This window comes from Erithacus rubecula (assembly GCF_903797595.1).
Source record: "Erithacus rubecula genome assembly, chromosome: 2".
NCBI lineage: Eukaryota > Metazoa > Chordata > Aves > Passeriformes > Muscicapidae > Erithacus > Erithacus rubecula.
The window spans coordinates 57,353,279-57,368,411 of record NC_136685.1 but is presented as its reverse complement, the minus strand read 5'-3'; the positions used below and the strand labels follow the sequence as shown (position 1 = coordinate 57,368,411).

The window sequence follows — 15,133 nt, the reverse complement described above, 5'->3', positions numbered from 1 at the left end:
TGATTAACCAGGTACCCAGAGCTCCTTGCAGATTTGTGATCCTTGTTCTTTTTGTTTCTGAACCATAACTGACTGAGCCAACTGGTGTAATACCTGAAGTCATATCATACATTTAATATTATAATACCATAATACAATAGTGCAGTTGTGCTATTATTTTTAAGTCAAAGGCACAAATATGATGTGTGAGTCCATGTGTACATACAATTGTATAGATACATGTGTAGACTCACAAACACATCCTAAAATGAAAACAACCACCAAGTTATGCATGCATCCTGTTACCTGAAATAGGTAGACATCTCCAAAAGAATTGCTGAGACAGAACACATTTTCTTTCTTGGGATGTTCTGGAACAGACTGAACTATACTGTCTTCTGCAAACAGGGCATATCGAGGCAAACTGTTCTGCTCCATTGAGTTCCTTCCATAGGTCTCATAAAACAGTAGAGTACAACCTTTTGCAGTTCAGAGGGACAAAAAAACATGAGGAGAAAGTAAGTTATGGATCTCCCAAAATTATGCAATGTTTTTGTGAATTCAGACGCTCTTCAGAGACAGGGAACATCAGTTTTGTTCCTTGTCCAAAACAGATAGAAAAGGAAGATCTCCAACACACAAAACCAGGGAAAGTTAATGATGAATTTGCCAATGAAAAGTTGAAACAGACATCTAATAGGGACAAAACAAACATCTATGGACTTAATAAATAAATCAGGACACCTCAGTATGGAAGCATCCAAGGGTTAGAGTAGGATGTGGTTTGAGCTGCTGTAATGAAAGATGTCCCTGCCAATGGCAGGGGAGCTGGACTAAAGGTCCTTTCTGACCAACAATAGTCTATCAATAAACTCTGCCAATTAAAATGTTAAGGCATGTAGAAGAGATTAACTCCTGCTTAGTTAAATCAGCTTTTGTGTTTCTTTATTAAATTGAACCAACTCACTCATAACAGCCACTTAAGAAATCTTCATATTTGTTGAAAAGATTTGCAGAATCTTTTGTCTTCATACAACATGCTTAGTGAATAAACTTCTCAAATTTAAACCAGATTTCCTTGAATCTAGCTGAAAATTGGAGACTCAGACAATTCTGAGTAATTTAAAGCAGTTTAAAGGGACTGAGTTTGAGCATGTTCAGTCTTGTAAATACTGTAATATCTAAGGTATGAAGCTTGCATCCAGAAAACAAACCTCATCCTTGATGATGACCATCTTGAGTATAAAAAGTGGAATTACTTCTGGAGAAGAGTGGAGGAGATTTGATCCCAGCAGAGGACACTTGATCCTAGCCCACAGCAATCTGACTACAGTGCCATGTTGCCTTTGGCAGTGAAGTTGGCTCAAGAAGGGCCTGTCCCCTCCATCCCTGACAGCCTTTCCTTCCTGCCTCATATTATAACCCCCTGTCCTCTGAGACACACCAATTTGCCTGTTCAAGTTCATGGACTGAGCTGCACTTCTAAAATACCATTACAAAGCGAAACTTGTATCAGAGATTTCTGATCAAATCATTGTTCAACTCAAAAGTTTTTAGAATAAGGAACCTAACACATAGAAATACCTCTATACTATATAAGTGCACCCTTTTCCTGTTAATGTCCAAAGTGACTGGCAGAATATTTTGGGTAAGAATAAATCCTATAGAGTTGGTCCTATCTTTTCCTTGGGCAGCCCTTTATCTTCCTTATGCCATGGAAAGATCTGGAGATCTCTGCAGTCGGAAGAAAAGGACATGGTTTGTAACACTTTGCATATCAGAAATGTCATCTGAACATACAGAGCAAGCTAAACCAGTGAAACCAAGTCTTCTCTTGCATTCAGCAGCATCAGCAACATACAACCACTTTCACTTCTACATTTAGGAAAGCGCAAAAGTTATAAGTTTTTAAGATTTTTTTAACATATTTCCATATTCCCATACTTCCCCCATTTGCTCTAACTGAAGATGAACCATATTTTATCCTGAGAGTTTATATGTACACAAATAAAAAAATTTGAAGGACATGCATGTATGCTTGGGTGTATGGCACCCCAGGTATAACTTTGGGTCAAGTCCAGTGATCCCTGGAAGCAGCTAGTTTCATAAGCTCTGTCAGACCCTCTGGGACTGATTGTTGTCCAAGTATTTTAATTGAAACTTGAGCTGAAGGGGGAGAGCAACAGAAAAGTAATTTTCCTTGTTAAAGGAAACTAATTGGACAGGATAGATGGAAAGAGAGTTTCTCTTGGTACATGGTTACTATTCAGGCTCAGGTCTTGGTGGCCCTGAAAATGGAGCAGAGGCCTCAGGACATGTATACTTTTAAGTCTGGTGGGTAACCAGATGGTTATAAGCCTTTCTGCATATTTCTAATTAAACACATCTCAACAGAGCGCAAATAAACATGCTGTTCCTCCATTTACATATGTGGCTATTTTAAGTCATGCTTTAAAATATCTTGGCTATTTAAACTTCAAGAGAAAATTAAGTTCAGATTTATTCAAAAACCTGTATAAAGAGAACCAAAGCAAGTGTCTTGATCTTGATATAGCATATTATGAAAACAGAAGTATGCCTTGATATCCAGACAGGCAAGTTTATTTTGGAATCAGAACTCTCTACAGGACAACAAGGTAAGAGATCAAGGAAATGAGGAATGTATATTTAAAACAGCTAGCAGAGTGGAAGAGACTGTACCATGAATGCAGCCATATCAATCACTGAAGTAAAAAGCATTATATCTAACACTTACAATGTTAGAAGTTAATAAAGCTTTTTACAAAGGATTATATTGTTCCTTTTTTTGTAGCTGTAGAAATTCAGGTAGTAAGAAGGGACGCAATTTGTTCAAAATCACCAATGAGCCAATTTTATAGTCAAAAAATGAACATGAAGCACCTAAATTGCTTGCCAGAGCTTCATTATCCCAGAAATGCACAAACTACTAGCATATAACGTATTTCAGTTTTAGAGTTTTGATAGAATTGTTTAGAAACTGAATTTCAGAAGAGGCAGATCAAACTATATTCATACTCCATAAAACAAACACACACAATAAGAGGGTGGAATTCAGGTACTGTTTTTCCCTTTGTATACACTGCTTGTAAGCATGAATCATGCCATCTGATGATCAGGGCAAGTGGTTTAAACTGTTAAGCCTGCCTACATTTTGATCCTTTGATAACAAGTCTCTGAATTATTAGGTAGAATTGCCTCATTCTAGCAAGTTTGCTTCTTTCTAATCAGCACTGTCGAGCACAACATTACCAGCACTTGCTATTTGCTGTTCATTTTTCTTCAGGTCTACACCTATGCACAATTTTAAAAAGGGCAACCTGTGGGAAAGCTGTTATTTTCTCTCCTCTAGTCCCAGATATGATAGGAAATTATGAAGCTTGATCATTTCCTAACTCATTAATTTAATATTATATTTACTGAAAGGCAAATCTTTTGGATGCAATTCAAAATTTTAAAAAGGCCTATTAACTCATCCATTAAATTTCCCTTCTTCCCCACAATAGATATCTTTTCCTTCTCACACTTCCTGACACCTGTACACTTCTCACAGCACCCTCTGAGCCATAAATGGAGCACAACAATCACACCTGCAGCAGCTCCTTTGAGTGGATTCCCCTCCCATGGGGCTGTTTTCACAACAGGAGCAGCTGCAGGAGATGGGAAGCTCGGAATGCATGCCAGAAGCTAGAAGGGGTTGGGAGCAGAGAAGGTGAAAGACCACCCAGAGAACAGAGGGACACCTTCTAGTCCTGGGAATGGCTGCCCTGGGCTTTCCCTGCTGCTGCTGCACTGTCCTCGGCTCTGAAACACACACACTTGTCTGTGTAAATGCCCTGGCACTGGGAGTACACCTCTTCATTATATTGCCACCTGAAGTGCCAGAAATGAACTAAACATTTTTATAATAAACTACCCCATCTTTCAGTAAATTTCACAGCAGAGCCTAAGCCTTTGTCTGTAACAAGGAACTGGGCACCAGAGACTTCTTCCTTAAATTTTGGTTCAGTTTGGTCTTTGACCTCCAATCATCCGAAAGCATCTTCTAAGTCCCCAATCTGATGTGAACACACAAACTAGGAAGTCAGACAAAACAATTCCCACTATGGTATAAAACACAAGGCTGCATACACAATCCCAAAGGCATTGAGCAGCACCTCAGTTCAGCGGGCTGCTTAGGCACATGCTCCACTTTAGGTGGTGGGTAGACCTTGTAAATTTGGGTGTGATTTGATCCCCCTAAACCTGCTAACAGAAGCCAGCATGCATGAAATGCTGCTGAGACACAACAGAAAGAACTTGCTGCTGCCAAGGTGAAGGAACAACGTGGGTTTTACCTTTGAGAGTGACCCAGTACTGCTTCCACTTCCGTCGTGGGACCAGCTCCAGTTTCTTTTCCTTCTGCAGGGTCACCAGGGGTTTGAAGAACAGCCAGCCTGCCTTGCGCACCACCCCTTGCTCCTTCTCATACAGCAAATCCAGCTGCTCCAAGGAGCTAAGGGACTCGCCACTGGAGTCCTCTGTCTCCGACGAGGTCTCCGTATTCTCCAAGTTGATCCTGCTCATCTCCAGCTCTCGCATGAAGTTCTCGTAAATGTTCTGCCTCAAGGCATCACTGCTGACAGCATTGGTGGACTCGCTTCTCTGGGACAGGGCATGGCTGGAGCCAGGAGACCACAGTAAAGTGGAGAGCTGTGATGGTGCCAGCGTGTCTGTAGTGAAGTTGTCCATCCTGCTGTCAAAGTATTCGCTCCCATCTTTACACTTTGGCTCCTGTGCATAAAAGGAATTTATCTGTGATCAGCCACCTGAGTAATGATCAAAAGATACACCTCATTTGTCAATTAAATTTGTTTCATGTTTAGCCACTTCCAGTTCCTTCATCTTTTCACCATCACATCATAGCTTTTGCCTCAAACACTAACACCACCACTGCTACCATTTAGTTGTTTCGGCAGAACCCCATTAAACCCATCCACTAATCTGAGCACTTTGGTAATTCCGGCACCTCAGAGGAACCTCATTTCACTAGAAACTACTGTCTGAAAGCTGAGGTACTCCAGGAGACAGCTACATCCTCCATCTGAAACACAGGCACCATGGCTTGCATCTGTCTGAGTACAAGCAGGAACAGTGTCACAACAGGTTTTTTTATTATTATAGGGTTTTCAATACTTTGGTGCTATCATATTGGTGCAAGGTGACTAGACTTAGCTTCAGCACAAGGCTGATTTTAACCTCCACTTTATATTTGCCATACAAACAGTGCTTAACCAACAAAAAGAAGGTCAAAAGTTGAGAATATTTTAAGCTTGTTAGAATTGATCAGTTGACTAAAATCTAATCTAAAACAAAATGTGATTTAAAAACAGAAAGACGCTTGCTGACTGGCTTAAGTCCAGTCTCCAGACTGCAGAGCTGTGTATTTTCTGAGTGGCTGGGAACACCCTGAGAGTTTGATCATCCCATCAAGCACTGACAGGCCTTTCTCCTAATTGCACTCTGCAACTTCATCCCTTGGATTGAGAGGGCTGGCCAATTTTATTTGAAATAATCAGGCCTGTTGGTATGACCTCAACTTTGCCTTTGATATGGATGCTAGAGTAGGCCCATTTCTTGCCACTGCTTGTCAACGTGTTTGGACTTTGTTGGCAGATTGGACCTTTTCTCTCTTAAGCCTTTCCAAGTAATATGCTGCTTTGTCTCAACTCTCCCAGGCTCCAGGGATGGACAGGGATTTTCCTACTACCCAAAACTTGGACTAACTTCATTATTGAGATCCACACAATCGACCCTGAGAAGCCGTTTATTGTATTCCGAACTCAAGCGTTGCCAATGCTATTTAAAAGCAACCAAGATTTAAGAACATAAAACACAAAAGATGTGTTCCTTTTGCAGCAAAAGTGTGAGAGAAGAAAAAAGAAGATATTGCAATAAAGTATTTGAGAAGTGAAGCTATTACCCTCGGTAATAATAAAGCCATTATACTTTCAAGTTTAGACTGCCTCTGCAAAAGCATGTATTTTCTCACAGACTACTGTACTAAGAACAAAGTAAATAAACATTGGTCTCCTGTGAGCTGTTCTCCCCAGCTGCTTTGAAAACAACTACTTGTTTCTTTGCTTCTCACTTGATGCTCTTCAAAACTGCAGCAGAAAAGCTGTGCTGCATTTTGATAGCATCAGGACCTCTGGTGTATGGCCAAGACAGGGATTGTACACCTCCCAGGCAATGCCAGACAAACCACTTTTCCAGCAGCAGGACACTGCTGCCTGTGGCTTCACAAAAGCCAGTTTGAACTGAAACCCACGTTCCCTTGTAGTACATTGAACTCCAAGTCTGGCTTTTCAGATCACTGTCTGGTGATCCAATCCCCCTGCTAAAGGAGCACCTTCCTCAAATCTTGTTGCAGAGTGTTAATCAGTATTGTCCAAGAGTAGCTCCCTAAACATCAACAGTTTAGCTGGTTTTTATAAGGAAAAAGAGGGAGATCAACACATGGGGTGGAAAACCAGATATAATCCTTCATGTAATGCCTTTATGCAACAAAGTGACTGTAGAACATGGATTGTACAGCTGCACTGGTGATCTGCATGTCAGGGGAAACTGAACGCTTTCTCCACACTTGTTTTAATTACTGTCACCATACTTGTGCACTAAAATCCAGCATTTTAAATGTTTGACTCGTCTCCAGGAACTGCTAATCCCTTAGAAGACATTAGTATACAATTTATTAAGAATACATATTTCTTTCAGATCCAAAGCACTAGTAAGAGACACAACACAAGGCAAATGTACAGAAAGGGTCTGGTGTGAAAACTCACCACTGGAACAACAAACATTAAGGAAAAGGGTGGAATGCAACCTGTCAATGACCAGCCAAATGACTACCCAAATCCTATGTTTTCTCCTCACACACAGAAAGGGTAGGAATGAGGAAGTACCAGAGTAGAGAAAATGGATAAAGAATCCAAAATGGATATATAAACCTCACCAGGATATACCATAACTTGTATTTTTCTTTTTTTTTAAAGAACTGAATTGGCAGAGTCTGGCAGCCTCTGTTGGTCCTCTGTTGGAAGCTGTCACTGTAGCAATATCTGCCACTACTAAAAAGGTTGGACCTAAGTTGCTGCTCCAGGTGGTTTCCCTGCCAGGTGACTTTCTGCTGGCTTTTGCTCTGTTGAATCTAGTGATGATAGAAAACTACCATTATTTCTGCTCAGCTTCATTCAAGGAGGTCTCTCAATGTTTGAGATATACTCTAGAACAGTTACAGATAATACAAAAGATAAAATGGCTAAGATATCAATTAGACAAAGTGAGGCACATAATGATTAGCTGTAAAGAGCTGCACAAGAAAAAACTGCAGCCTGCTACATTCATTAGGATCATTCTAAAAGGAGAATCTAATACAAGTTTTCAAGTCAAATAAAGAGGTTGACTCAATATACTTTTCTTTTGAATTCTCCTTACAGCCCACTTCAGGGCTCTGGCTTATAAAGTCATAACATTTCTGATATGATTCCTGAAATGAGGCTATTTTACTTAACTCAAGAACCTTTCTCCATTAGATGTTTCTGGTAGATGGATTTTTGTTTTACACAGAAATTGCTAATGCTCTCCATGCTAAATATCTGCACAGAGTTTACACCACCATCTTTAGCCGTATCTGGTTGTGCAGCAAGTCTCTCTAAATTCTGTCCACAGGTCTCACATACATCACACACACACACACCTTTCAGCTCACACACATTGAATTGTGACACAGAATCATCCCAATGCTATTTCAGCACAGACTAAACTAAATGAACATGTGTGCTGCAGTGCAGTACCAATAATGCACTGAGGGAACACTTTAGGACACCCTCATGTAAGGAAAACTAGGTCTTGGAAAAGATGATTGCAAGTGTTGATGCAAGATCATTATTCGAAAGGCAAACTCAATTCCAGGATACATCAGAACAAATCAGACAAAAGGAAACATCCAAAAGGAAACAGCAACTGGACAGGGCATAACCAAGGACTCCTTTGGAATATCCCATATGCAAATCTGCTTGTGGGTGATTTAAAACAGATGAGGAGGAAGACTGCCAGAATGAAAAGGAAACAGATTTCCAATCTTAACACAAGAGACCAAGGAGAGTCTGTATAGCCCCACAAGTGCAGGCCAAGAAAAGATATCATTTCTCCCTTTAAATAAATCATAACAGATTAAAAAGCAGGAGAGAATAACTAATGTAGCAGGGAATACTGACATCAGAACAAACTGTCTGGGACTACATTTACTCTGCCTATTAGCAAACACTGAGACAGTCTGGAAAGAGCCTCCAAGATGGAGAAAATCCTACCTTGTGTTTAAACTGCAATTTGTTCAGAAAGGGGATTAAACTCCACTGCCTTCCTAGTGTCAAGGGTTTGGCCTCAATTCCCAAGCCTGTGCCTCCCAGGCCTGTGCTCCCACAAAGCAGGGGGCTTGGCTGGTTTGTTTGCACTGGGGTAGATGTAGGGATTACCCAGCCAGCACCAGCACTTGGGCCCACTTGCAGGGAAATATTCCAGCTTTCACCTACGTTCAGCCCAAGTGAGTCACAGGCAGTCATTACTAACGCACGGAGGAAGGGACGCGCTGTTCAGAGCAAGCACAGATGCTGCCATGGATGAGATGAAGTCACACAAACAGGGACCAGCCACGTGACAGAGCAGAACCGTGCATGACACTTCTGTCTTTTCAAGCTAAAGGACCTGTTAAGAGTATAAGCTCTTATAACTACAACCCAGCAACCCCCAGAAGAGATGGCAGGTTGCTCAAAGTGTGAAAGATGGAAATGAACCAATAAAGCCACACAAGTAACTGCAAAACTACAAAGCATTCTCTACCTCCCTCTTACCCTTCCTGTTGCTGGATACTTGTCTGATTAAAATCAGTGACTAACCATTTCCTATGCCTTTTTCTAAGAAACCACCATTTTTGGAGATAGGGCTGTTTTCCTTCTACCAGAATCTGATTCAAGCTTGATGCAATCTCGCCAGCCAAATTTCCTTGCTGTGTCTGAAGTCAGCTCACTGCACAGCGAATTCAAAACAGCCATGAATCGCGCACCACAAATGCCATTCTGAAAATGTCATAACTAAGTAATACATACTAAAGGTCTGGGATACAGAAATCATATGTAAAGCCTGGCAGTAAAATCCAGAACAGCTACAGATGTTGAAATCAGTGGAGAATCCTGAAACATAGCACTAAGCTCCTCGGTGATTCCAGGATTTTTTGCCCTCTTTCCCAGCTGAGTAAGAAGGTGAAAAGACAGCATCTGATACAGTACATGAGCACCAACTCACAGAAGAAGCGATCCAAATAAACAGCTTTCATTTTCATTTCCCAGTTCTGTAGGCCCCAACTAGGACACACACCAGCAAACCTTAAGCTGTGCTAATTTCTGAGCCTAAGGGTCTGTCAGTTTTACATCATTGCAATGACAGATGCACATGGTTAAGCACAAGACCTGAATTTCCAGCACAGGACACAGTGTTTGCTCTATGTGCCACACAAAGCATGTGTTATGATCTATTGCTTAGCTGCTGCGTCAATTGCAGAAGTGGGTGTGTGCCCATTACTCTCTGCTAAATTCTGAAGTGGCCAGCATATCAATGTTGCTGAAAGGGAGCATCCTTCATTCAGGGAAGCACAGTGACTGTTCCTGTATGAGAAACAAAATTCAGTAAAAAAACAAACAAAACAAAACAAAAAAAAAAAAAAAAAAAAAAAGGAAGGAAGAAAACCAAAAATCCAAACCAAATCTAAAAACAGCCTCAGCTTGCAAACTCACACACAGAGACTAGGCACAGTCTGGTATTTAAAGAGCCAATTCTGGGGCCTGCAGCTAGAGATGAGAATTTCATTCCTGACCACAGGCATCCTAAATTCGCATTAATGGGATTAGTCTTAAATTCTTCTAAAAAAACCATCCTTTCCCTCCCTCTTGCTCTCCCCTCCCATCTCATTCTTCACACTACCATCTCTCAGTGAGCCAGATGGCAACTCAAGTTTTTCCATCTGGTGAACTAAGCTGATACATAGGAAGGAGGAGGTTGCTCCATGTAATACCTCTGGTCAATACAACTGCTTGCCTTGCTAGAAATGGACTGACAAGCAGAAAGGGAGTGGTGAAACCAGTAAAACAGACAGGAAACATCAGCAAAGATGGTTACAATGTCCTCCTTCTATTGCTCCTTCCACACTCTTCAGATAATGCATGTTAATTCATAGCATATATATAGACAGAGGTTGCATTTTGATATTTGAAATAAAAAGAAAGCTTTAAACCCTAAGTCACTTTTTAAGTAATGCAACAATTTCAAAAGCAAATTCACAGAGATATTAGGCTGCAAAGATTGGAGTTAACTTAGAAGGTGAAAAAATAGGAAGGAAAAATTTGCACAAAATAATGTGTATCTTTTTTTGCTGCTGACATTTCAGACAGCATCAGGGACGCAGTACTTCTCAGAATTCCACAAATTACTAAATGAGATAAGCAAGTAATTAACCTGCAAAAACCACAAATATTATGCAATGATATGCTTGTAAGAGGAATATAAAAACCAACTTTCACACACTTAGGCTGGTTCATACATACCTGCAGCTTCCTTTTCTTCCTTGAAAGACTTCCCGTCCAGTCACTGATGCGCCGCATCCGGTTCTTTAATGTATCCTTCTTGGATGCATCCTCAGCCAGGGGCTTGGACTTCCTGCACGGGAGGGTGTAGGAGCTGTAATGTGCAGGACTTCCCTGCTCTACCCTGGAGGGAACATCAATGTCTGAGGCAAACGAAACACGGTTGCTTAGGCTACCAGGAGTGTCAATATACTCATCAGACAGCCTGATCCCAGGTGGAGGAGTGCTTTCCAAATTTGTATCCTTATAGAGATCTCGGAGCGAGGAAAGAGATGAACTTTGGTTGAAGGACTTCTTGTTGTCGCTTGCTGGGAAACTGGCATGAATGCTTGTATCTGGAGTGCTCCTGGTCAAATATGAGCCATCCAGCTCATTGATATCCCCAGCATTACCCCAGAGAGAGTCATACCATGAAGACTCAGAGCTGAGGGAGCTTCCTTTACTAGACCGAAGCCTTGAATCGGTGGGCGACAGACGATGGCTTGAAGAACAATCTGCACTGGAGTTCCTCCTGACATCAAGCAGGTTATTTGGCTTAGATTCCAAGGCAGGGGAATACCTCAGCAGCTGCACTGGCCCGCTGGACTCCTCAGTTGGTACCTTGCTGTTGTTGCTGTTGTGGAACTCGACCCTCAAGCAACCATCCAGCTTCCCCAGAGTTTTAATGAGAACTTTTGGACTCCTCCTGCTCTCTGATGGGGAGGTTGATGCAAGACTCTCATTATTTCCATAGCAATTCAAAATGTGGCCATTGCATTCTCGAGAGGCAGCATGATTACTTCCAGCTTGGAGGCCGATATAGTGGAAACCATTCTCGGGCAAAAACATGGCATTATTCCCTTGGCAGTAGTCCCCCGAGGCATTTGTCCTGTGTTTGGCATGAACATTGCTTTTGGAGACCTTCATCATAGTGTCACCAAGTCTAGAGGAATAAGGCTGACTACTCTTGAAGTGTGAAAGGCAGCTTCTGGCAAGGGACCTTGATTTGTAGTTTGAGCCGCTGCTGGTATGTGCCCATCCATGCATAGAGCAAGACTTTTCATCTTTAGCATGAATGCTGCGAATTTTCAGAGAGCAAGGCTTCTGCTTGGCACCAGCTGTAGTAGCAGCATGATTTTTTGTTCCCTGAAGACTGTATTGGCTTTCTGAATTCCCCATTTTCCACTAAATTAAGAAGAGTTTCATTAGAAACAATGGCTAAAAGATAGAGCAAAAAGTAACAGGCCATTTTTACCCTCCACACAGGAAAACGCCCATTTAAAAAATGATATGAAACAATTGTTTCAAAAAAATAAAAAAGCCATTAAATAGCCATGTACAACATTAAATTCAGAACTGAACTCATTTTAGGGGCAAGCTAGGAAAGCCTATTTTCTCTATGGTTCATTACCCCTCTGTTATAAAGCTGGAATCTAGCTCCATTGAAATCATGTCAGCACCTTCCTCCACCCACACCCTTGGCAACATCCTTTTCTTATAACTTACAAAATCTCTGGCTCCCAAGAACAATGGCATAATGAAAGGGAGACAGCAAGATAATCATAACTTAGATGTAAAGTGAACTGTACTTTCAGAGAAATCCCTTCTGCCAGCAGACAAGCCCACGGCAGTTTCAGCTTGACTGATTTCTGTGCAACCAAGTGTCTTCTCAATAAAATGTTCAGTAAACCCCAGCTATGTGTTTAAATGGAGCTAATCTAGGAGAAAGGGAAAAAAACAGCCCATGCCAAAAATCAGACAAAAACTAACTTGGTTAGCAAACAGCCTCATCTTCCACTGCAGCACAAAACTGCATTGTGTTCATTCAGCACAGCACAGTTTGATAGTTTGCTTGGCAAAATGCTCTTCAGTTTTTCACGGTGTTTGCAGTGAATAGCACACACTGGAGCAGTTAAATTGCCCCACAGAGGTGACTGAAGACTTCAAACCTACATAAACTGCACCCCAAAGTAAGAAAAGACAGTTCTGTTGTTTTTGCTTCTCAGAATGAATCTCCAGTTTTTGTGACATACAGAAACAACACCAAAACACTTTTTCCATCGGCGCCATGCTTCTTCACACATTGGATCTCAGACCATCACCAGAGGAGGATTCATTGCTGCCTCATTAAAAATTTGTCAAAATAAGCCACTGCAAAAGCATAATTTCATCTTCTAGAGTTTCTGTGTTTTAACATCCCTTCTTCAAGCCCTTAGCACTTTTAGATTAAAAGTATAGTACAAAAGAAAGAGCAAACCTGTAGGAACACTCTCAAACACGGGCAGGGTTAGCAGTCAGCATGCTCTGCAATGTCTTCGTGGCCAGCCACTATGCTTGCCAAAACCAGAATGGAGTTATACACAGCCTTCCTAGAAAACACCAAAGTGACAAGAAAGGGTTTTCAGTCAAATACAACTTACACTTTACTCCAACTGCATGTAAAATTAGGAAAAAAAGAAAAAAAAATCAAAAGTTACAAATAAAGAGAAGTTCAATGAAGGGGAATCCTGGACTTTAGATGTACATTTTTGTAAGTATACTTTAACAATTGACTTTGAATCAGTAGAAATAAGTCATTGAGTAAATGTTTCATTTCTCTCCTCTTTGTTTGTCTTTCTCTCCTCTCACTGACGAGTTAGGACAAACTTTCATCCCTCTCTAGTTTTCCTTTTGGAAGACTAGTAGATTTTGCGGTATTGTGCAGTGGTCCATTACAATGTGGACCAGAATGACCAGAGCTATGTCCCACAGCATCTGTTTATCTTTCCCCATGCCTGGATTCCAACCACGACCTTTGCAGTGAAAGGCTACCATGAAATTCACTCCAGCAGCCACTCAGTAACCTCCCTCTTTAGGTTTGTTCTGATTTTAAGTTAACCTGCCAGTAAAACATGAAAAAGGCTGCACCAAGCATTGCACAGACCCAAAGGCAACAAGACCCAAGCTCTTCCTAGCACTCTGAAAGTATTGGCTCTTCATTTAGCACCCAAAGACTGCAACTCAAAGCAAAAGGACCAAATCTGGATCTCACAGAGCACATCAGCAGTTTAGGGATTGAAACACTCCATAGAAAAGAAGTAGTACAAGATGTTAGACTAAGTTTTGGAACACATGGTTAAGTTGAAAACCGTTCTTAACAGACCACCACCAAAATTTTTGCTTTCTTCCTAAATTCCATGGTTACTGTTCATAATTTTTCAATTGAATAGCTACTTGATTTGAACATGCTGGGTTTTGCTCTCATTGACTCTTTTCGTGGCTATTTACTGTATAAGAAACTTGAAAGAGTTTAAATGAATTTATTGGTATGTAGCTAACCTTACCAAAAACAAAGGTAAAGTTGCCAACTAGAACTAAAAATAATCATAACAGAAAGCCTAGAAAAATGCTAGCAAATCATTGAGAAGAGACAGATCATGACAGAGATGCTACAGACCTGTAAACATGAATTAATGCCTGTTATCACAAAGATATTTGATAAAATAGATAAGCCACAGAAATTTCATCTTACACTAAAAAAAGAAAATATCTGCAATTTTCTTACTCTCTCTAACAATTTGGATGTTTACTATTTATGGTACCCTTGTCTGTGCAGGTTTGATTTGCCTGTGCTGCTAAGTAAACTCCTCTATGTGAGTAGTTTTTAAAGTGTCATATGCAACTTGGACTGAACAAAAAGACTATTGATTCAAGGTTAGCAGAAGACAACACACAAACTTCCTAAGCTCCAAGTTCCTGAACAAACTGCCAACACCCAGCAGTATTCTCTTCCTATATCCAAGAGGCACAGACCACAAACAAGCAATGAGTTTACATTCGGAAGTCCTCATGTTGGAGCAGAAAGTACATTCAACAAGAGAGCTTTGAGGGGCTTATATATATATTCATAAGGAAACACTGAACTCAGTTTGTCTAAAGAAACAGGCAAAAAGACCATCTGGTCTCCATAGTGATTGTGCAATGGTTAGGTAATCCTTTTAACAGAGTAGGTAGTGAGCAAGCTGCTGTCATGAACCTCAAAAGACGGACATTCAATTCGTCAAGGTTCAAGCCCTGGCTACCGGGGTCCATGGTACAGGTCTCCAATACACAGGCCACACAATGGGTGAGGGAATAAATTTATCTCAGGCTACAGTGTCTACAAAACAGTGTCTCAGTCTGTGCAGGAATCAGTCTGCACTACAGCAGAACAGTCAATAAATTCCATAGAAATAGCCCCAAGGTATTTTTCTCAGCATCCCAGCCATTCAGAAAGCTACGATAGGCTCAGCATCCATGCACATCCCTGTGATAACTCATCAGGGCATCTCTGAGGCTGCACAAACACCATCACCCTGAAATCAGCTGTCATGCCTTTCTGTTACCTTCACACCTGTGAAGCAATTTTATTTCTTCTGCTTCCAATCAGTGGAGGAAGAGTAGAGCAAGTCAGCTTACACTCAAAGGCTGCATGATACAGGGGCAGGGTGGTAGTCATGGAC

General features: G+C 41.1%; 1 protein-coding gene across 1 annotated transcript in view; it reads right to left on the bottom strand.

Annotated features, from left to right (window-relative positions):
• TIAM2 (TIAM Rac1 associated GEF 2) overlaps window positions 1-13,021 on the bottom strand; it is an 87,230-nt gene extending 74,209 nt beyond the window's left edge. The window contains exons 1-4 of the mRNA XM_079331324.1: window positions 12,910-13,021; window positions 10,635-11,837; window positions 4,335-4,770; window positions 286-458 (exon numbers count right to left, since the gene is read on the bottom strand). Coding sequence (XP_079187450.1) covers window positions 286-458; window positions 4,335-4,770; window positions 10,635-11,831 — 1,806 coding nt within the window. The 5' untranslated portion in view covers window positions 11,832-11,837; window positions 12,910-13,021. The remainder of the gene's footprint in view (window positions 1-285; window positions 459-4,334; window positions 4,771-10,634; window positions 11,838-12,909) is intronic.
• Between the last annotated feature and the right edge of the window lie 2,112 nt (window positions 13,022-15,133).